General features: G+C 38.5%; 1 protein-coding gene across 2 annotated transcripts in view; it reads left to right on the top strand.

The window, feature by feature from the left end:
• The window catches only part of LOC116703117 (ras-related protein Rab-26), a 63,753-nt gene that overhangs the window by 19,205 nt on the left and 21,314 nt on the right, over positions 1–23,234 (top strand). For both annotated transcript variants that reach the window (XM_032537730.1, XM_032537729.1), the window contains exons 3-5: positions 2,310–2,351; positions 3,811–3,877; positions 13,318–13,370. In XM_032537730.1, the coding sequence (XP_032393621.1) occupies positions 2,310–2,351; positions 3,811–3,877; positions 13,318–13,370 (162 nt within the window). The remainder of the gene's footprint in view (positions 1–2,309; positions 2,352–3,810; positions 3,878–13,317; positions 13,371–23,234) is intronic.

Here is a 23,234-nt window from a genome sequence, read left to right as displayed (position 1 = left end):
ATATGATAATATATACTGTGCAATGACAGAAATTTGGATTTGCAGCACTGTGGAGATATTTCTTCATTCATCAGGTATGAATCAAGATTAGCAAAAAATAGAGATTCCCATCTTGTTTTCAATTTATCTATTCAATTGACCACACTCCAGAAGAAACAAGGACCCATCAGATCTAGTAGTTTCCCCTAGAGCAAGCAACAGTTAAATGAGTGCCTTTCTGTAGGCAGGGACGTTGAAGGGGTTGAATATGTTTGATGTGTGCATCTGTCTGTTGGAATACTCATACCCTAACCCTGCCCTCAGTTCTTAACCTGTTTACCCATTGCTATGATTTCTGATGTGCGCGTTGGGGCCAGGCATTCTAATGCACCAATGAGCTTTCATAACAAAAGAAAATACATTGAGGAACAGCTCCATAGTTTTTTTTCTCATTATATTTATCAGTGCAGTTCATTTGTGTCATACACAACCTTTCTGTTGCCATCATGTTCCTGTTCTTTGCCTCATGCTGCTGCCATTAATCTTTTATTGGCTCACACTTCACGGGCCCCTCTGAAAGCTCCTCGTGCATTTGTAATTTATGATCCCTGTGATGTGCTGTTAGTCATTTTGTACCTCACTTATGTACCTTTTTTGGGGAGGGATTAAATGGCTAACACCTAGTGTGTAGAGCAGTTAGAATTTGAAGATGGGATCTGTTTGGAGGGTATTTGCCGTTTGGCTCAGGAAATGAAGTTGACCTAAAAGTGGTGCAAGCTTCTCAGCCATCCCTCTGTAAATTGTAACTACACAGAGCTGAGCTTTGTCAGATGTCTGTAAGATGTTTAAGCTTGTTGAAGTTTTCAGAGTAAAGTGGTGACAATGAAGTGGGATTGGCAGTAAGTAATCTACAATACCTTAATACCTTATTTTTACCACAGAAGTCATACTGTATAAGCTGCTCAAATACTTTTTTTATCATCCCATTAGTGCTCATTACATCTGTCTTATTATGCCCTGTTCTGACTGATTTGAAGTAATTCCTCTTAGCAAATCCAACATAATTATCACTGCAATCAAGCCCGACTAACCACCCCAAAATCCTCACCACCCCACGGTGCTATCATGAGCCTCTTTTACTTGGTCACTAAATATTTATGAAGCCTCTAAGCACATTGTGGGTTGTTTTTAGTGACAACAACAACAGAGATGTAGTCTTTTGAGACTCAGATTTCTATTAGATTACACTTACAAACTACAGCTCGACTTGCAATATGTATGAAATTCCTCCTTTGCGACGCTCAGAAGGGTAAATCAACCGAACACATCAACAAAAAACGTATCTATTTCTAAGTGCTCCGCTGGCAGTTTAACAGCATCTTGTCGGGGTTGAATATCTGCTGTATCTCCTCAGAGATCGGGAAATTAAAAGGTCAGCAGCAGCTCTTAGGAACAACTTAATAGGGGATTATGGTGTGTGTGTGTGTGTGTGTGTGTGTGTGTGTGTGTGTGTGTGTGTGTGTGTGGGTGTGGTTGTGTGTGTGTGTGGTGTGGTGTGTGTGTGTGTGGTGTGTGTGTGTTGTGTGTGTGTGTGTGTGTGTGTGTGTGTGGTGTGTGTGTGTGTGTGTGTGTGTGTGTGTGTGTGTGTGTGTGTGTTTTCGTGCTGTGCGCGTGCCGTGCGCCGTTGGGGGGGGCTCACAGAAGAACATCTTGACCTCCTATTTTCTACTGCAGTCACTAGGTCACGGAAAAATGGGAATGTATAAAATGTGCCTTATGCATTGAATGAGCCCAATGCATAAGGCACATTTTTTTGTCTGCGTTAAAGAGCAGCTCTTCTATACAGTTAGTCAAGTTATTTTTAACCAACCCCTGGCATGATTTACATTGAATGTGATGGCAGGTTGTTTAACCTTTGTGCATCTAGCTCTCCAGATTGTCACCCTCTGACCTGTGAAACTGCACGTCCATTTGGCTGAGCTTCACTCTGCTGTGTGGTGCAGCAGATCGAAGCCGAGAGCAGTGGAATGTCACCCTAAAATGAGGAGACGGAAGGAGGCAAGGAGAGCAGAGGGGTTTAATCCTCTGAAGGAAAGAGGCAAGACTTTATCAAAAGGGGCTAAAGAGAGGGGGAGACATGCAATATTGATGGAAAGAAGAGAGTGTGGCTGCTAGATGAGAGGAAGAGACAGTTCAGCCAGGTGTTGGACCACAAACTGACGCACTCACATCTGAGGTTGTCTCCTCTAGCACTGCAGAAGTTGTTGCTAGTTGGAAAATATGTTTAAATTTAGTCACTGTCACTTATGATTCCTTGCTTTCATTTCCAGAATAAAGTCCTGAACATTGATGGAGTCAAGGTGAAGCTTCAGGTAAGAACCTAAATTTATCCCTACAATCGTCAAACCCTTGTTTCTGCACAATTTCTATAAGAGCAGCATCAAGAGAAATCTGTAAACTAAATAACAATCAGGTTCTAACCCCTGGCATTTTAGCCTCCTGTCAGATCATGTTTCCTGACCCTGTTTTCCTACACCTACAGTACGTCTCCAAGATAATACCCATTTTAGCTTTAGCAGTGCCTGTTATTCACTTTAGCTAGCTTATGCATTTGCCTAATCGCACAAGATGAAGTAAAGATCTGTCTGAGGCCTCGTTTTGTGAAGAAATCAATGATGTTGATACCAAAAGCCTGTAAAAGATAATTAGGGTTTATCCATCTCCATAAATACTTTCTATCAGGCTTTGAGTTTTATTCCCTACTCCACACTTCATTCACTATTTCACTACACCTACTAAAAACTCAGCATTGTTGTATGTTTGATATTTCTCACAGAGGAAGTAATCATGTGAATCATCCCTAATGATCTTAATTAGGAGTGGTTGGAGGCTGGTGGAGTTGGCCTTTGCTCTGTAATATATTTATTTGAGGTTAATTGGCTCAACGTCCATTTGTAGCGCACCCTGTAGCCTATGAACAGAGAGAGGGAGAGTTATTTTTCCTAGTTTCTCCAGTAATTGCCATTCGTCATTACCGTCACGTGGATCCTTGGGGGGGTGTTGCGCCAGAGGGGGGGGATTAGGAGGCAGAATCAGCAGCAAAGCTGATGCATCTCAGAGACAAGAAAAAAGAGGAAGTGAGAGGGTCCAGAAAAAATCCTGAAAAAAATAAAAAAAATAAAAAAAAACATCAACACATCATCTGCTCTAGGAAGAGAAGAAACTGTAATTTCCATTGGTGCCAAATTGTGATGAGAGACAGTGCTGCCTGATAGAAAAAAGAGGAAATTAATTAGCCCTATTCCACTGAGGTTGGACATTGGGACAAATGGAACTAAACACAGCTGACAGCATGATATTATGACTCAGCTACATATTAGGAATGGGAACTTTAAATCTTTATGAATCAGTATTTGTTATACAATGGATTCTTAAATTGCTTAGCACTTAATGGCAAAAAAATATTGGACTTACATTAATCAGCTGGAAGTAAACATAACTCCTAATTAATGGTAATGTTGCATAGGTAACCATTTGCTAAGACATATATGGTGATAACATGTCACCGTTGTCTTTACAGCTTGCTGCACTGCACTTGGTGGCCAAAATAAATAAATGAGTGCAGCTTGAAGTATAGATCCTTTTCAGTGCTGAATTCATACGACCATACACATCTCATTTCCATATTCCATAGTTATCCAGTCTCACAGGAGTATATTGAATGATTTCACAATAGCACCTGTGGGATGGCTGAGCAAACAGAGGACTTATTAAAAAGATAGAAACGTTGTTCTCTATTCAGTGATTATCTTCCTCTCTTATCCTCTGCAGATCTGGGACACAGCTGGACAGGAGCGTTTCCGTAGTGTCACTCATGCCTACTACCGTGACGCCCATGGTGAGACACACACCTGTATACGCTTTTGAGATTGTTGTACAACAGAGGATTTATTTCTGAGTTAAAAAGCAGTTTCTATTTGTTGTTCAGATACTTGACATACAACCAGTGTTCTTGCAGATTATGGCCTCATTAGAGTGCAGTTTTAGTGTTACATTTTGGCATACCACCTGATGAATGGAGTGTAGATCACATATTGTGGCAGGTGGAGAAGAAGCTCTAATACGCATACATTTAAATACATTGGACACTGTTCTTGTGCACATTAAGGTATAATGAGTTTTTGGAGATTTCTTGTTTAGACCTGCTGTATTGACATGACAATAAATATAGTTTTTATACCAGTTATAATTCACAGCTGTGTTAGTTTTAAGGTGTTGTAGTGGTGAATTGTCCTCAGATTGAAAGAAAACAAACTAAAAACTCAATGTCCAACCAAAGGAGTGAATCTTACGCCGAGATTAAAACGTTCATTGTCCAGGCAGAGATGACATTCTGCGAGGTTTATTAATCCAGTATCTCGGCAAACAAACATTTCCCAAAAAGGAGCAATGGCGTCTCTAGGCTCTGGTAAAAAACCATCAGCCCTCCATGGTGTCTACCTTCCACATACTGTACCTGTTCACCCATAAATGTAGACTACACCTGGTGGCTAAGACTGCCTTGTACCTTCAAAACAAAAGCACTAACAGATACTAAAAATAACCCACATAAATTACTAATGATAAACAAATTCATGTAGCTGTATGATTCAAGAAAAACTGAAAGTAAATAAATAAATATTTAACTATTACATTTAACAAAACAATGAATAGTTCCAACAAGTGTAGATAAGATTGTTTTAACTGATTGTCCACTGGGCAGTTTTATCAAGCACTAAGGTTTTATAACTCCTCTCCTGGGATGGAAGGACAACCCATTCAGGATGCACGGGACTTTTTGATGAACTGTAATCAGTCATCACCGATGGGAGTGTGTCTATGTCTACTTTTATTCCTCACAATGTAATTATTATTAACTATGCAAGTTCATTTAGAAAGCTCCTAGTTGCAACACTCCATTGGTTCCTGGTAATAAGCTGGTAATCAAGTCAGAGCTGCTTTTAGTAAATTGCTTTTGTCACAACCTGGCTCTCGGATCGTGACAAATATGGAGACGCACCACACGTCACAGTATAACAAAAGTAATTTATTAACACAAACGAGAAACAAAACACAAAACACAAAAGCAACAGCAGTCACATGCTGGATGGGGGACGCCTCCGCTGACGGGGATGTGGAAAAAGAGACTCCCCCTTCTGCACTAGTATCCGGTTTAAATAATCAGCACACACTGGGGCCCTCAGGTGTCCACGATTAACCTAATTAAGAAAGCACAGAAAAGTTACACTTTAAACAAATCCACATAACCTGGTGTATGAGTCACAAACCTGAACCCTGAGCAATAAACAAATATTATCCTCGGATTAGTCATGTTGTGTCTTTCTTCAACCATTCGGGTTAAATTATGTTAGGAGAAAGACATGTAAAACACACAAACAATGTCTGTTCAGCAGTTATGATATGTACAGTGGACTGCCATGTTCTGGGAGTCATTATTTTGAACAATCAGTGGTTTTTTTATGTAAAGCCATTATACAGAACCAGGTGCACGCCAGAGTCTAAACACAGTTTTCCCATGATGCTATCCCCAGTTCACACATACTACTGCTATATAGCATAAACAGTAAGTGTTTCAGTGACTGAGCCTGGAAGAACTCAAGGATTTTACCTTTACACATGCAACCCCCACCCATATGTATGGAGAATGCATCACCTGGTTTGGTCTTTTACTCTCTGGGCAGTCATGGATCCCTATGCAATCAAAGGGAAGTTTTACTGTCTGGATCTGTGTCTGTATAATCTATTTAAGTTTACGAAACTTAAGCAGGGACAGGTTGTGTGTGCATGATTTAGTGAGTATAAGTTATCTGTGTATTATCCCCATTATGCATGTCATGTGTTGGAGGATAGCCTGTGTAAGTATAGCAGAATTTATTTGACTCTGTCTCCTGGAAAATTAGTCCCCAGAGGGTGTTTAGCAGGTTCCAGTTTCAGGCAAGATGCCAGGGAACTTGCCTTCCTCTGAAAACCAGATCACACATCTTTGAAGCATAGCCTCAGACATCCCAGTGTCAGGATTTTCAATTACTTTTTGATTACTACCATGAAGCATATCTCAAGATAAGTTCAGGCAGTTGCATTACCTATACCACAGAACTGTGTTCACCCAGATTACTTTTTTTAAATGCTGATCACCTTCTCAACTGCCTGTTCGAAGAGCTGGAGTGGCAAAATAATTAGACATAGTACATCAAACCTTTAGTGGCGTTTGGAGGATTTATGAGAGCTTGACAGGCTCATGTAAATGAACATCTTTTGTGCCAATGGTAATACCGCAGTCCACTCATTACTTGAACACTAATGTAGATAACAAGCCTATGAATTCTGCTGAGCGTGATTCACTGCAACTTTGTCTAACCTAAACAAACTCCTGTTTCAGCAACAGACTCTCAGTAAGCTTTTGAAGTTTTTGAAGTGTTTCACAAAAGGCTCTTCAACTTTGGTTTTTCCTGCTTTCAGTATTTTTGTTTAAACACAAGCGCGTATATTTTGATCTCCCCGCTACCTTCACACCGTGTGTAAACTCTATCAGTCACTGTGCGCTTCTTCAACTCTGAAACAAAGTTTCTTTCTGCAAAGTGTACTTTTGTCCTTCTTTGTATCCCCACAGTGAACTGATCATGTAACACAGCAGTTGTAGGGTAAGCTGCACTGTACATCTGGCTACATCAGAGTATCTCTGTGAAATGCCAACCGACCTCTGCTACACCTTGAGTTGTATGTGAATCTTTAAGTGCTGTGTGGCAGAGGGTAAAAGTAGTGGTGCTCATTTTTCTGTAGAATTTGAAACTGATACACCCAAGCTGTATGTAGGAAGGTTAAAGGTGCAAGAAGTATTTTATGTTAAATAACACTATATTCCTAATGGCCATAATGTATTGTTAGACTCATGAACAAGCACTATATTACTACTGTAATGGTTAATCTAGTTGATTCTCATCTTTTATCCCTATAAGTACACCTGATTTTTTTTATTTTTTTTACCAGAGTGAACACTTTGGCTGGTTTGACATCTATTGCACTACACAAGAAAAAAACTTGTGTGCTCGAAATATATGTATACACAGTATTGCAGAACTATACCAAAGTCCACCAATATTTTGCCAGATTTATCAGCACCAGTGCAACATTATGACAACATTGCCAAGTCTGACAACACCTCAATATGAATATTTAATTATGCAAACTTGAGGACAGGAAGCTGTGCTGTGTTTAACACCATCGGCCACAAATCACATTCTGCTCAGGGTCCCAAAAATACATCTGCTAGCCATGAGTTACTGTAACTGTTTTATAGTTTATTGCTGTTGATGTTCATCAATATTGATGTTACAGTCAGTGCCCAGTGACAGTATGACACACTGAAGGATGCACAGAAACAACAGTTTAGAGGAGGTCGGGAGGAGTACTTTTATGACCTTAAACCCATTTACACACACATAATGTTTTATGTGCAAACACACACTTCTCCATGAGGGAAATAATCATTATTGAAGCCAATGGTTGCTGTTGTAACTTTTTGAGACCAGAACGGAGCTTAAGGTAAATCCATACCTAAAGTACTGCTGCATCCAGGATGAGTGTGGGAGGGTTGAGGGACTCTGTGATTATGGAGAGAGAGAGAGAGAAACATTTTCGATGTTAGTGAATATGCACTGTATGCTCTGTGTGGGAGAAAAGCCATCTTTTTTTCCCAACTCATTTTTGTGTTAAACTCTACTTTCAGTTTTCAGGATGCTTTTTACAGTTTATATGATTATCTTGGTTTCACTTATTTGCATGTACTTTGATGTACCGAAAACCAGTGAGACAAAACACAAAGAAGAAATGTAAATTACAGATTTCCTGAGAGAGGATGGAAATAAAAGTCTGTGAAACATTTCACCTCTACAATTGCATCCAGTTTTCTGATTTACAAAGGAAACCGCATGATGGTAGACTGTTTATATTTCCACAATATGCCTGTAAGTCTCATTTCATAATTTTGCACAACCATGTATTCATCCCATCCCAGACTGAAGAAGGGAAAAATCATCTGTAAACGTAAGGTATAATACTTTTATCCCAAATTAGTTGACTTTACTTGAAATTTCAGTGGAAACCCGTTGCCTTAAATCGTTTGAAGTGCCTAAATGTTTTGGGGTGTTATTTTGTGTCTCTGGTACTTCCACACGCAGGGCCGGCCTGTGGCTTAGGCAGTATAGGCAAATGCTAAGGGCGCAAACCACCAGGGGGCGCCCGGCCTGTGCTGTACCTGAACGTAGGGTGACCAGACGTCCGGTTCGGGACAGTCCCTATTTTGGCTACCTGTCCCGGCTGGATCTGTCCCCGGAAAGTCCCCGGTTTTCAATGAAAGACCCGAAATTGGAATGAAAGAAAAAACGTAGCCGAAATCGCACACCCCAACACACGCAGGCTCCAGACCGCCAGAGCCAGCGGTGTCAGAGAGGTTTTAGAAGCGTATTTTACGATGCTAAAAAGCACTGATTATTACATGGAGTCTGGTGCGTTTAGCGAACGCAATTTCTGACTTTTATGTTTTAAAAGGTCTTAATCTTAACAGAAAGGGCGACCTCCTTAGAAATCTTTCCATAATGTTGTCAGACACTTAGAATATTAATCTAGTCTGTTAGCAGCTAAACAAGCGCTTTTATGACGTAAATACAAAGCGGACATTATCCTATTACTTACATTGCAGCGATCTCGTTTAATCTGCATCAATGTCAAAGGAAATATGTCCTCAGTAGTTTTTATTGTATTGATTCTCAATGAGCTGTTGCAGAAACAAGCCTTGAGCAGTAAAGCAAAGCTGTCAGATAAATGTAGTTCAGTAAACATACAACATTATGAAATATGAGACTTTCTATCTGAAATATTAAGACTTTCTATCTTGAAATATTAGGACTATAAGGTTCTATCTTGAAATATTAAGACTCTATCTTGAATATTAGGACTATAAGGACTTTCTATCTTGAAATATTAGGACCATTAGGACTTTATATTTTGAAATATTAAGACTTTCTACTTTAAATATAGGACTTTTATCTTGAAGTATAAGGAGGATTTTTATCTTGAAAATAAGGACTTTCTAGCTTGAAATATAAGGACTTTTTATCTTGAAATATTAGGACTTTTATCTTGAAATATTTGGGCTTTTTATCTTGAAATATTAGGATTTTCATTCTTGAGGGGTAGTGGAGTGGAGTAGGAACAGCAGCAGGGGTGGGTCTGGATGAGTACCTTGGGGGGCTCAGCCCCTAATGAGAACATCTAGGTCTAGTGTCCCGTTTTAAGTTTTACAAAAATAAAACATGACGTGTTTGGAGGTAAATACGCTTCTGAGCTGAAAATGTCCCCGAATTTTGTCTGAGAAACTGGTCACCTACTATAACGTCACCTAATTAAAAAACAAGCCCGATTCTTTTACCTGCATCTAAATCTCATATGTCAAAGCGTCCTAAACTGTCTGGTGCCCAGGGGAGGAAAAAAAGAAAAGTAGGGAGGAAAAACGTGACAAGACAGAGGTAATGTTACAGTAAAGTTGATGATGATAATTATATTATTTTGCTGTTGCAGAACAATGATCGATAATAGCATTAGCCGTTAGCATGACATAGGTGGCTAATCAATAAATAGCGAGCGCTATCTGTTAGTTTTAACATCAGTTAACTGTACAGTGATGCAAGGGGGCGCCACCTAAAATCTTGCCTAGGGCACCAAATTGTTTAGGGCCGGGCCTGTCCACACGCATACAAACTTAAAAAAAAAAAAAAAAAACTATCCATGCTGTTTTTAGAAACGGGTTTCTGAATGTGTCTCGACAGCAAAGCACTGCTACAACACACATTAGTTCACCATAATCTACAAAAGAATAACTTGCATGTCCCTGTTGTGTGCCGTCGTTTAGAGGAAGTCTCCCAGTTAACCCTGCCTTGTACTGACCAAACCTCAAAATACAATTATAAACTTGAAAATGAGCACAACATGGGCGCTTTATGTTTATAAAAAATGTGAAACTTAAAGCAACACTAAAGAACTTTTCCCTATAAGTTGGAAGGGGAATTGTCCATTACATAAGGGTTAATGCCCAACAAGGTGTCCATTGTCAGGTATTAATGGACTACGCCGAGGTTAATTAATACCTGACAATGAGTTGAGTTTAGTTTATTTCAGTCAATCACATAAATACACAACATTACTTAGATAACATAAATGGTAACAAAAATTAAATAAAACAAAGTGTCACCTTAGTTCATGCAGTGTCGTCTTAACTCGTTTATAATCAACACTGATCAAAAAGGTGTAGGTTGAAGCATTTTTCTTATTACGCCTACCCTTTTTACATTCTATTTTATTCTTATTTTGTTCTTAGGTCGCTCAGGATATTATCAGTCTTATAAAATGTATTATCATTAATTTTTGTATTCATATTAACACACATGTACAACGGACACCTTGAAGGGCATTAACCCACTTATACCATTGTCACTTGCCATATAACATATTGTTAAAACATACATTTATATTTTAATTCAGTTTACAATCAAAATCTAAAGTTTTTCCAAACAATAACTCTGTTTTCCTGGCTACGCCTGAGGGTTTGACTACTATCTGGAACAATCATTCACATCCCATAAGATTTTTATGCAATGCAAATGTTGTTTACGGCTCCAAGGAATAGAACGGACATTAGATACAACTCGCCACCCTTAGCAACTGGAGATATGAATATAATAATATAATATGAGTCCACTCAGCTCGTAAAACCCTTTAGTTCAACTACGAGCCAGAAAGCTAACGCAATGCTAGCAAGATTCAAAGTCAATAACATTGTGTACAGTTGGCAATCAGTAAAAATAATTTGACAGTATGTTTAACAACAAGACAAGCTAACTATCCAGCCAAATCATTGTCCCCAAAACAATATAACAACTTTTACAAACAATTTTATCTGCAATAGCGATCTGAACAGTGAACGGGATGTGAGATAACGTTATTCACTGTAAAACAAAGTCAGTTCAGAGGGGCAGTGCAACGTAAACTACTTCCTGCAGCTTGTGTGTTATTCACATTTCCTTTTTGTTTTAATATATCGCATTAATTTAGAACAATCAGTTTCACTGGAACTCCTTTAGTAGGTGTCCAATAACACTTTTTTATGGATACCCTGCAGCCAATCAGAATCAAGTATTCACCCAGACCATGGTATAAATTACATTATGCATATTATCCAGATCGGATAGCAGATCTGTAGTTCAAATGAGACATTAGGACAGAGGTAATGGACAATTCCGCTTCCAATCTGTAGGATGACCGAAGCGGAAAAAGTGCTTTAGTGTTGCTTTAACAGGTCAAGTTGTATTAACAAAGACTGATGAGTTGATAAACGAATCAAGTTACATTAGTAGGCGCTACAAAAAAACATTAGAAAATATGCGTTACTTTTGTTAAAATATAACAAACATGAAACATTTATTTAACTATAGGCAGTAGTTAGTCTTATAAAATGTTTTTCTTTTATAACAGTATAGTTTCAAGAATAATGTTCTTAGTACATGATTTCCAGTAAAACAGAAATGTTGACAGCATATAGATTGTAATTTTTAACATCCTCTGCGTAGACTTGTGTCTACCTCACTGCCCAGACCCTATCGGTCATACCCCGGGTCTCCATCATGGTGCAAGAATAAATGTAGCTAAACATGAACCCTAAATCAACCATACAAAACTAAACACCAACTTAACATGAAAGCACACCCAAACCAGAAATATTAACCAGAATATTTTTAAAACACACTTTACCTAGGACAGAAACATAGACCGTTACAGAAACCAATAAGAACATGTTTTTCCCGTGAGCCTTTCCACCCCTTCAGTGCAAAATAGTTAATATGACCCCACGCCTCCCATACAGAAACGTAACATCCTTAGTTATCTCTGCTTTATATGATCTGTGCGCTGCATTCTTTGTGATCAATATGGTTTTAACAAAACCAAAAATAATAAGTAGGCTAGTGACTACTAAAAAGTTTAATTCCAACTAAATCTGGGTTTACAGTGAAGATATTGCCAAGTGGACAGACTTTTCAAGCCCTCAGAGAAGAGTATTTTGGACACTGACGTGAAAAAAAGCTGAAGTTAAAGTAAGGATGGCTTCTACAAATGGATAATGATCCTAAACACACCTCAAAATCCATGGTGGATTACATCAAGAGGCGTGAACTGAAGGTTTTGCCATGGCCTTCACAATCTTCTGACCTCAACATAATTGAAAATCTATGGATAGTCCTTAAAAGACCAGTGTGTGACAGACAGCCCATAAATCTCAGAGAACTGGAAGACTTTTGTAAGGACGAATGGGCGAAGATACCTCAAACAAGAATTGAAAGACTCTTGGCTCCAAGCTGTGATACTTGCCAAAGAGGGCAGTACAAGGTATTAACACTGCAGGGTGCCCAAACTTTTGCAGACGCCATTTTTATGTTTTCTGTTATTTTGAAAGTGTAAATGATGGAAATAAAATCTAAATTTTTGTGACATATTATACAAATGTCTAATCTGTCATTTGATGCCTTTTTGGAGATTTTTCCATCTCTTCTTGGCTTCTTTATGCACTTTAACACAAATTTTTACTTGGGGTCCCCAAACTTTTGAGCCCCACTGTATATTTTCTTATTAGTGTATCATTCATGTTGTAAAATTGAGTACTTGAAACGATACACATATACTGGTATACACATGTGTTTGTCACATTAAGGCAGTACTCAAAAAACTCTTAAAACTCATCAAGAATGCCAAGAGTGTGCAACGCAGTAATCAGAGCAAAGGGTGGCTACTTTGAAGAAACTAGAACATAAGACATGTTTTCAGTTATTTCACACTTTTTTGTTAAGTACATCATTCCATATGTGTTCATTTATAGTTTTTATGCCTTCAGTGATAATCTACAATGTAAATAGTCATTAAATAAAGGAAACACATTGTATGAGAAGGTGTGTCCAAACTTTTGGTCTGTACTAGTAAACTCTGGTCTGTCTGAGTCTGGCTGATTGTGATGCAGGACTTTGTCTGGGCGAGAACTCAAATTAATCAGCCTTGGGGCCTGGAAGGAAAATGATTTCTGTCATAAGTTAATTTGAAAGGGAGTTGAGACATCAAGGTGAAAGATTGAATTAAACATTTGCTGAGAATTCCACCAATTCACGTTACAATGTAAAATGATTTTCAGTCAATGAATTTTAAAACCATACACTTAAACTTTTCCCGGTTTTATTTTAGCTTTGCTTTTGCTGTACGACGTCACCAACAAAACATCCTTCGACAACATACAGGTAGGTTACTTTTTGTTGCTCTTTGTTATATTTAATAATTGTAAATCTGTTTTAACCACTTACAAAACCTCCTGAATGTTTTGTGTCAGATCTTTTCATTCTTACTTTACATGAACAGATTGTTGTTATTTCATAAACGTGCCAGTGTCACGTTTGACACGGTCATTTTTAATTTAAATAATTCTCCATCAAATTTATTTCATAGATTAAAAGACTGTGGTTAGATCGTGGCCACAAGTGCTGTCCCAAAAGGCTTCGTAACATCTGAAGCTATGCCTCCTCTGTTCTTGTTTTCCCAGAGCACCATACCTCTAAGTTTATTAAATTAAAAAGGAATGGCATTTATTAAGCAATGTAATAGAGTAAATTTTATTTTATTAGTCCCTTCAGGGTAATTTGTCTTCTGCATTTGACCCATCCAACTATTACAAAGCAGTGGAGCCACACTTCAGCTCCTGCAGACAGGCTCCAGTTCTGAGGACAGTGGCCTGGTCAATAGCACTAACATGCATGTCTTTGGAGTGCATGAGGAAACTGTTGTGGATAGAACATGCACATTTGACACAGAATGGTTGCAGTCAGCCTTGATGGGGTGTACTCAGTGCTGACCACTGTGGCGCCGCCTGTTCTGCTCTTTGACACAGACTGTTAATGTTGTGGCTTTATGCGCTCTGACAACAGGAAAAGGGAAAACAGATTAAATGATGAAGGGTGAAACTGATAAGAATCACAGAAGCACTCATACAAAGGAAACCATTCATTAGTTTGACCAGACAGATAAGCAGTTTTCATATGCTGAAAGTGTACATTCTTGTATAAAAGCCTTATGAGCTTTATATAAAACAATTTTGTGTGATGCAGTCTGTCCTGCAGCAGTTTTCTAATCAGATCAGTCTTGCCGCAGGCATATTCCCTTTATTGCTTCAGCTATTTAAGAGAAAATGAAAAATCAATACAAGACATTGCATGCATTTCATAGTTTTTGTCATTTATTAATTATGTGCATATAGACAGAAAAAGAACATCACAATATGCATGTGCTGCTATAATGGCTTTTTATTGTTGTATTTTATTCAGCTATTATGTATGTTGCTTTGTGGTAACTTTGCCACTAAGATTGCTCCCTTAAGTATCTTTTTGTTTTGTTTATCCACATAAATTCCAAAGCGAGCTGTGAAATAGAAATAATAATAATATTATTAATAATAATAATAATAATACCTTGAAGCAAGAGAGGAAATAAAAAGAAATACTGCAACAATCTTTTAGTTGGGGAAAAACTAAACAGCCCGACATTTTATGAATCTCCAATTTGCCACCTGTAACATAGCCTTTAGCACCACACAATGGAAGCTTTTCAAAAACATCTCCTCCATTACCCATTACCTTCATGGTGTCATTATGTCATCGTCCCTGTTGTTTCCCTCTGTGTGGTATATGTACAGGAGTGGTAGCCATTTTCAACTGCTTTAATTGACACTGTCCATCAGAAAAAAATGTCCTTTCTCTCAGAGCAGCAAAGCAGCTGTTACGGAAATGAGAGTTTTTGTCACCAGCTTCTGCCAGAGAAATACGATATGCCCATCTGTGAGATGTGAGAGGTCATTAAAAACAGAAAAAGGGTTATCTTTAGCTCCAGATGTGAATGGCAGCTCAAGGACAGAGATGGGGTTGTTTGAGTGCAGAAGTCGGACAGGAGGGACACCTAATTAATATGTTGCCCCAGGCAGTAAAACACACTATAAGTATATATGCTTTTAACAGGATGGTGTTAAAAGTTTGTTATAAATGCAATTGTACCCAATTCTCTTTATTATTTGCTATATCTTACTTTTTATTGCTGCACTGGCACAGCTTCACCTCTGACTGTCGAGGTTTGTTTTTACTCTCCCAGAGATAAACTTGGTGCAATCTTTGGGGACACAGATTGACAAATTCTTACCTGCCCTGCTTAGCCTTTTTCTCCTTTCTTTCTCCTCTCCACATCCGCATTTAGTCAGTGTCTGTTACTGTAAGGAGATATGCTTTCGACAAGCTACAAATACCTGCTGGCACACTGCTGCCTTAACGAGCACTAACTCATGTTAATGAACATTAATGGTGATGAATGCCACTCTGAAGAAGAGGGAGAAAGCAGAGGGGCAAATCATTCTCTCCTCTGCTCCAGATCTGCTCCTCTCTGTGGTGAATTATTGTCTACCCAGTTGGGTGATATTTAGGCAAACAAAGCATTAACGTCATAGAAGCTGTCCATCATCTCAGGGAGAAAGACTTAACGCTTATGGTGAGAGACACTCGGTCAAAACAATTCATCTTATCCTCTGACTGGCTACGTCTGAAATATCAGCTGCTGTCATTTGGATAGTATAATTGGGTTTTAGGTGGTTTAAAGATATAAGTGCAATATCTTTAAATATACAGATCTGTAAGTTTTTTTTTATTGTGCAGATGCATTTCAAGCTTCAGCTTACATCCGTGTCTGTGTTTCATGTGGTCTGTTATGGTCAGGGCCATTCATCTATCCATTGTTTATGTTATACACAATGGCAAGCATTTGTAGGAGTAAGCCATTGGAGCAGAAATACACAAGCCAATTAGTAACATGATAAATGTCGTCTTGTCAAAAGCAGTGCTTCAGGGAGACTATAAGAGTCAATTTAGGCCTCTGCTGCAAATAATATGTCTGGGTTGTTCTGGTTAAAAAGCAGCCTGTCTCCTGTGGTGCTATCATTCAAAGCTAAGATCATTTGCTATTGACGGGAATCAAAAGGATTGTCAAACCGGAACAATTCAGTGCTCTCTGTCTGTCAATGAACCTGCAGTTCCTGAAAACCACCATTTAGAAAGATCAACAGACTGCTCTGGTGATTAGAGAGATTGCTCGTAAGCTCGTCTCTTTCAGAAAATTCAGCCTTGGTGAAAAATTACAGCCACTAGAGCCAGTCCCACAACGAGCTTGTAAAGTTGCACAAAAACAATGACCTGAAAGAAATTATTTATTGCTTCGTAGAGCAGGAGGGAAAGTCAGGTGATGACTTTCTGTGGGTTCGTCTTTTTATTTATTGTAATAATATGACATCATGTAACAACTATTGATTAGATTAGCTTTAACCATAGCCCTGGCAGATCAGAAAACAGTCATATGAATAATTTTTCTAATGATTTTTTAAAGGCAATGGCAAGCAACATTTTTTAGTTTTTTATGACTTGCTGGTCTGCCAACATGTCCTTAAGCCAAGATACAGGCTCCAGTCCTGCTGATTTGTAGCTGAACATTTTCAAATCCCCACAGCATTCTCATAACATTAGAATTGATCAGCGCTCGGGCACCGATCCAGTGAAGCAGTCTCATAAGACAAAAACTTTCTGTTTCATATTGACTTTGCAGATCAATAGCTCTAACCTGGTTTAGAATACATTCTCTATAAATATAATACAATTATTCTTATTGAACAGTCTGACATTGATGCTGATTTTAAAATGATGAATTACTTTGCAGCTACAGTTGCTCCTACTTATTATTATTATTATGATTAGGGGTGGAACATTACATCCATTTGTATTGAACCAAAATAGTACGGGTGTCTCAGTTTGGTGCATGAATTTACGTGGAGTATACACTGTATAAAAAATAAATAAACTTGTTTGCAAGTTAATTATGTAATGCGGAACTACTGTTAGATACATGTTTCTTAAGGACACCTAATCTGTAGCCCCCCCCCCCCACCCCCCCCCCCCCCCCCACCCCCCCTTTATCTCTGAATCTCCCAGCTCTGCCTACATGTTGATGGTCCAGTGAGTGAGTCAGAGCTAGCAGTCTAAGGACCAAGTGTTCCCGCTCCTCTCTTAGCAAAGCTCCTTATGGCACCATTTTAATGCTACCAAGCCATCACCCGCCGTTAGCATTACATTTACTCCCATTCATTTTGACGCCACTTTGACAGCAAATAACTTTACATCTGAAGCGTTTAAAGAATCTATTTGTCCGTTGTTTATTTCTGAAGAAACACGACAATGTATAAAAGGCTCCATTACCTTGTAATTAACGTTTTCGCTCCGTAGCAGATGTTTTTGTAAAAATAGGTTATAACGATTGTGTCATAACCACGTGACTTACTGTCGCACAGTAGAGGAATCACAGTATAGTACAGGGTAAGCATAAACTTACATTAGCTGTTTAGTTTGAATTATTAATGTTAACTAGCATTTTAGTTAACACAATTAGCCTGTGCCTATGTCATCTCCTTACATATACCTACTCTCTCCGTCTCTGCAAGATTGGGAATGATTGAGATTTTGCTTGGTACAGCTACCAGAAGACTTACAACTTTCAGACACGTTGCTCATGTCACATCTACGTCGCCAAGCTCGGTTGGAGGCTACGCAGTAATGCTCAGCCATCACCAGAAACGTGCTTCTAATAGCCTTTACTGGTCTCCGTCCAGAGCAATGGAATCTGTTGATACATTTCTTTAACTGTCTATGCTAAGGACAAGTAGCCTATCTAAAACTTAAGTTTCCCAGTCAGTTACAGTAGTACAGGCGAGAGAGTGGTGAATAAGACGAGGACTGTGTGTTGACTGTCCAACTTCTCCTCCTTAACCAGCCTTTAGAAACAAATACAAATGGGGCCAAAAAATCACTAAAGCGATTGGAATTTGAATGTCATTTTCAATACGCCTATATTCACTGTATTTACTCGAACCTTGTTACAACATGTCATCCTATCCACAAATGAGGCAACCTGTAGTCCCTTCCTTATACAACCTAACACAGACGATGGAGCATGAGTTGTCAGCTGCACCCTGTGTTTCACTAACAACTGAGGGTTGGACTTTGCGTGCTACGAGTGGGAAATGAAAGTATGAGCAGCACACAAGCACTCACCTAGCTGAGAAGCTGCAGGACGTCATGGCAGAGTAGAAATTAGAAATGTATGCCTGTCGCACTTAATAGCAAGAATACTTTCTTTTATCTTTTGTGGAGGAAGGTCTCGCCTTAGTATCATAAATAAGAAATGCTGTATTTTCAGTTTTGTAGTTGATTGTCTTATTTTGTTTACAAGTTACAGATAGAGTCTAGAGATGATGTGGGGTACTTATTGTTAACGGTTTACATTTTACTTTACATACTTCAAGTTGTTGCAGCCAGCTCAGGGGAGTGACTGTATGACACTAGGTGGTACAGCAAGAGACATGCACGATTAAAAAAAAAAAATGCCTTCTGCATTTTTGTTTTGCTTTTCACTCCTCTGTACCGAAACGGACCATGATGTGTGAACCAAGGTATGAATCGAACCGTGACTTCTGTGTACCTTTCCTCCTCTAATCTGTGTGTGGGCGTGTGTGTATGTGTTCGCAAGTACTGGTGCTTGATTACGTGATCATGCTTACAGTATGTGTCTGTGTTGTAAAACCCAATAAAAGCAATGAGAGAGATGAAACCATCTATGTGCATTTATTCATCTATCACTGTCTGTAGCTGGGGCATGGGTTTGCTTCAAATGAAATGGCTGCCTGCCTACCTCATAGCTGTGAGTTAAATGTCATGGTACCACTGCCCCAGATAGAAAGGGTCAATAAATAATGCAGTGAAATGAATATCAAATACCATTCATTTATAATAAGTGGAGACTTGTTCCAGTGTCATGTGAAGAAACATATTGTGGATTATTCTGCACCATCAGGTTCTACACCAGTTAGTGAGGGCATGGCACTCAGTAATCCTCATTCATTACCTACTCAATCACACATCACCTGTAATTTGGTCTCCTGCATGGAACATTACTAGTTTGTCAGCACCACTGCTTCAGTTATTGCCTCTCCTTGACTAGACGTGTACGGTATGATGCAGCCAGTGAGCGTAGTCCTGCAGAAAAGTCGGTGTTCAGCTGCTTTCTGTGGACATTTTCATTTACTATGATTTCAGCTGCAAAGTGACAAAACAGATTGGATGCTTATGTGCACACAAGAAACCACTCAGATACAACAAGACTAAGAAAGTTGTTTTAAGCTGCCTGCTTGTTGTTGGAACTTTCCCAGAAGGAATAAAATAAGTAAAATTAAGTGTACGACTAGCTCTATGGAAATAACTTCACCAAAATGGGGGGGGGGGGTAATCTCATTTTTCTTTGTTGTTGTTGCACATTTTCTATTACCTCTTTGTTATGGAGAGTTTGGAGGGCCATCAACTCTCTATCACTGTGCTGATTTTTGTTACATAACACTGCATTTTTGCCTGCTCAGCAGAAAAGTGCCTTTTATGTTTCTTTGAGTTTGTTGCAACTCTGCAGAAGGAAGGTGTTTACCTGAGAGGGGGCTGACAAAGGTCAAAGCAACTCAGAAGCTCTCAGAACAAAAATATGACTTGGCGACTGTCTATCTCTTATTTCAGCTTAAAAAAGCACCAAGAACTATTTAGAGAAATCAAAGACTTTTCAGCTTTTTCATGAATTAAAGTGCCCCACCACCCCTTATGCAAGTATACAACTTTAATGTATCAACCATTATCTAAGTGGGACAGGCTTGTATAAATCATATTGTCTGCACTGTCTTTATCCTGAAATATTATAATGAACTGATGGTGTTAGTAGTGTCTGAAAAGACAAAATATTCAAGGTTAGACAGTTTATGAGGTCAATTTAAAGAAACATGTTTTGTGTACAGAGCTTTGGCTCTATAAAGAAATATGCTGCATAAGCAGTTTTTTTCTGTTTCAGGAAAAAACATTCGCAATTGTTGCAGAGATATAAACTAAGTCACTTTTACTTATTTATTTTTCCCGAAAACCTTTCTAATGTGTTAGATTTGTCAGATTAATCTGGAAGCCAGTGGTCCTGCACTGTCTTCATCCAATCATTGTCTACATTGGTTGTCTGTTTCTGTATTAACCTTTCGTTTGTCACAGCAACTATTTCAATGCATTCTCATGAACGGGTTTGTGTGATATCATACGAAAAGTTATGCATACTAAAACGTATAATATTAAATACAAAAACTAGGAGACCTTGACTGGCCAAGTGGCATTGGCTACAGAGCTCCACGCTACAGAGCGGAAGTTGCTAGCTGTTTAAGCCTCTACAGAGTTTTGTGCCGCCGAGTACGGTGCTCCGCATTGTGTCCTGTCAGGTCAGCGGTAGTTGGTGGTTCAGTTCCGAAGAGTAGGTGACTGTGCACTTTTTGTCCACTGAAATCCACTTTTCACTTTCGCAGAGACACACAAAATCCAATGCATATCTGTTTTTCTCTCTTATACTCTCTGGCATGAACAAATGTGTTGGCGTCATCTTTTGTTGTTGTGGTTACTCTGGCTTTTTATCACGTTCCTTTTATCATCCAGACAGAAGGACCTATAACTTTTGTATGAAAGTAGGAAATGGTAAACATCAACAACATCAACTAAGCATCAACATTTTAGTGTTGTATTAGTAAGTTAACATTCAGATGTTAGCTGTGCCTATGTGGAGACTTGCAGTCTATCATGGCTGTAGACTCTTGAAGGTTTGTTCTTATCTGTCCTTCACAAGTCGTTGTTGTCGTTGTCAAGTACTTCTTTAGCTAACAAATTAAATCTATTGCTTGTTAGTTTGTTCAATAAACAATAAGGTCCCAAAAGTTGGTAAGGAGAAAGGAAAACAGACAATAGACAAGAACAACATATTTATGTAATTTATTTTATCTTGTTTTTTTCAGCTTTGTTTTATCGTGGCCTTTGTTCTATCATCCTAAATTTGAAATTTCAAATAGCATATGTCTAGCAATAATAAATGCACTCTATATAAACAGAGATCCGTTTTTTTCCAAGAATTTAAGCTTCTTTAGACCAAAGAAAAACATTTCAGAGGAATTGTGTTTACGAGGACTGACATGAGGATTGACAAGTTTGATTGACAGGGAGGCGCAGAGCCCCACACCCCCCTCTGACACACAGTACATGACTCTGGAAATAATTGGCACCTATGCCACAGAGATTATCATGATAATGAGGACTGCCAATGTGCACACAATCTTAAAAACATGGCACATACTTAAAAGAAACCTCTGCATCTATATTCCTGCCATTACGTTGGATGGTGCGTGGCTCAATTTATTTTAATGAAAATGTGGCAAAGTGACACATTTGCAGGTTAAAGACTTTAAGCCCTTTCAGCCTGCTCACACTGAATCTCCATTTTGCTGGATTTGACATTTTACCCACTCCTATCTTTTCCCTTCGATATATTGAAAGCCTTAAATTATTGATTTCCTTTTTTCATATTCAGACATTCATAATTTTGCTGATGGGTTTGTGAGCTGATTTCATTCACTTCTTGACTTACCTCCAAAGAAATACATAATTGATCTTTCACCTCTACTTTTTTTCACTGTACTGCATGTCATTCAACACATGAGATCTACTACCCAAAGAACTGTCAATGAGATGACAATAATATTTTGATATAAATTGTGAAACCGCTATGCAAACAATGAGTCACATTTCATTAAAAAGTGTATCCTCCACAAAGTGTACACTTCCTGGGGACAGTATTGGTTGTTATAGTATAGTTGTGGTGAAATTTCCAGAAACACCATGTTGTGGGTATGATGAGCCTAAAGGAAAGCTTAGACAACATCAGGTCATTCAAAGGTCACAGACCGTCTACAAACTACAACACAGAAAAGATATACAAACATATTTTCAAAAATAAGCATATGCTTATTTTTTAAAAGTGCTGTAGTACAACTAGCAGGAGACAATTTATAATTGAGGTAAGTTTGGAGACACTACCTTATTTAATCATTAAATTGATTGCCTACAAATTTTTGTTTTATCTCTTTTCTGTGTTGTAGTTTGCAGACGGTCGCAAAGCTCTCTAACTGTCGTCTCAACACCAGAACTAAACACAGCTGAATTAAATTAATACATTTTTAATACGTTTAAAACTTGCCCTGTTTAAGCCTGTCGGGTGCTAACTCTAGAAGGAGGATAACATGATGTAGACAGCACCGATTGTTTTTGTTTTTCTCTCTACTGACAGCACTTCAAATTTACAAACAGAGCTATGTGTTCGACGGGAATTCTCCTTTAAATCCTTCTGTGTAAGTCATCAAGGTTATGTGAAATGAGTTGCACTGCTCCTGTGTTTTTCCTTAACAACGGTAAAGACTTTTGTGTGTGTACATAAAGATACTAGGCTTTAACTGGTTAACTAACACTTTGACTTGCAACAGAAGAGTCACATATGTTTATATGCTTACTTGTATTTTAGAGCAACTTGGAAACCGATGCATGGTCATTCTCTTTAGGCTTGCTTTTTCTCCAAAGAGAAGGTCTTCATCTGCAAATACTGTGTGTTGACCTTGTTTCATCCTCTGCTCAACAGTAATTTATTTTCCTTTTCCTGGCAATATGAAGGCTACTTGTGTTTTTTTTTTCGAAGCAAAGAATCCACATGAAAAGCTTTTTATCAGGTTTATTTGCTCAGAACGGTGTAAACTTACCACTGACTGAAAGAGACACAGGTACAGGGTCAGTGCTTATGTTCAGCTTCTGCAGCACAAAAACAAATTTGAGAGTATCGAGAGAAGTGAGGATAGTTCCTCTAAACATGTCTCACTCTCTGCGGCTTTTCAAAGCACATCAGTCATTCAGACATGACTCACACCCGTGTTTGCAACCGTCAGCTGCTCTTTTATGAACATAAAAGCCTTTCTCTTCCCTGTCAGGCCACAGAAATCAGCTACAAGGCTGTTATTTTTATTTTTTAATTTTATTATGATGTGAAGTTTTATAACAAAGAAGGGACTTGATAACTGATGTGTGTTTTATAGAGAGATAGTGTGTGTGTGTGTGTGTGTGTGTGTGTGTGTGTGTGTGTGTGTGTGT

Source organism: Etheostoma spectabile, chromosome 15 (assembly GCF_008692095.1).
Source record: "Etheostoma spectabile isolate EspeVRDwgs_2016 chromosome 15, UIUC_Espe_1.0, whole genome shotgun sequence".
In the NCBI taxonomy this organism is placed as follows: Eukaryota; Metazoa; Chordata; class Actinopteri; order Perciformes; family Percidae; genus Etheostoma; species Etheostoma spectabile.
This window is presented reverse-complemented; position numbering and strand designations above follow the sequence as displayed.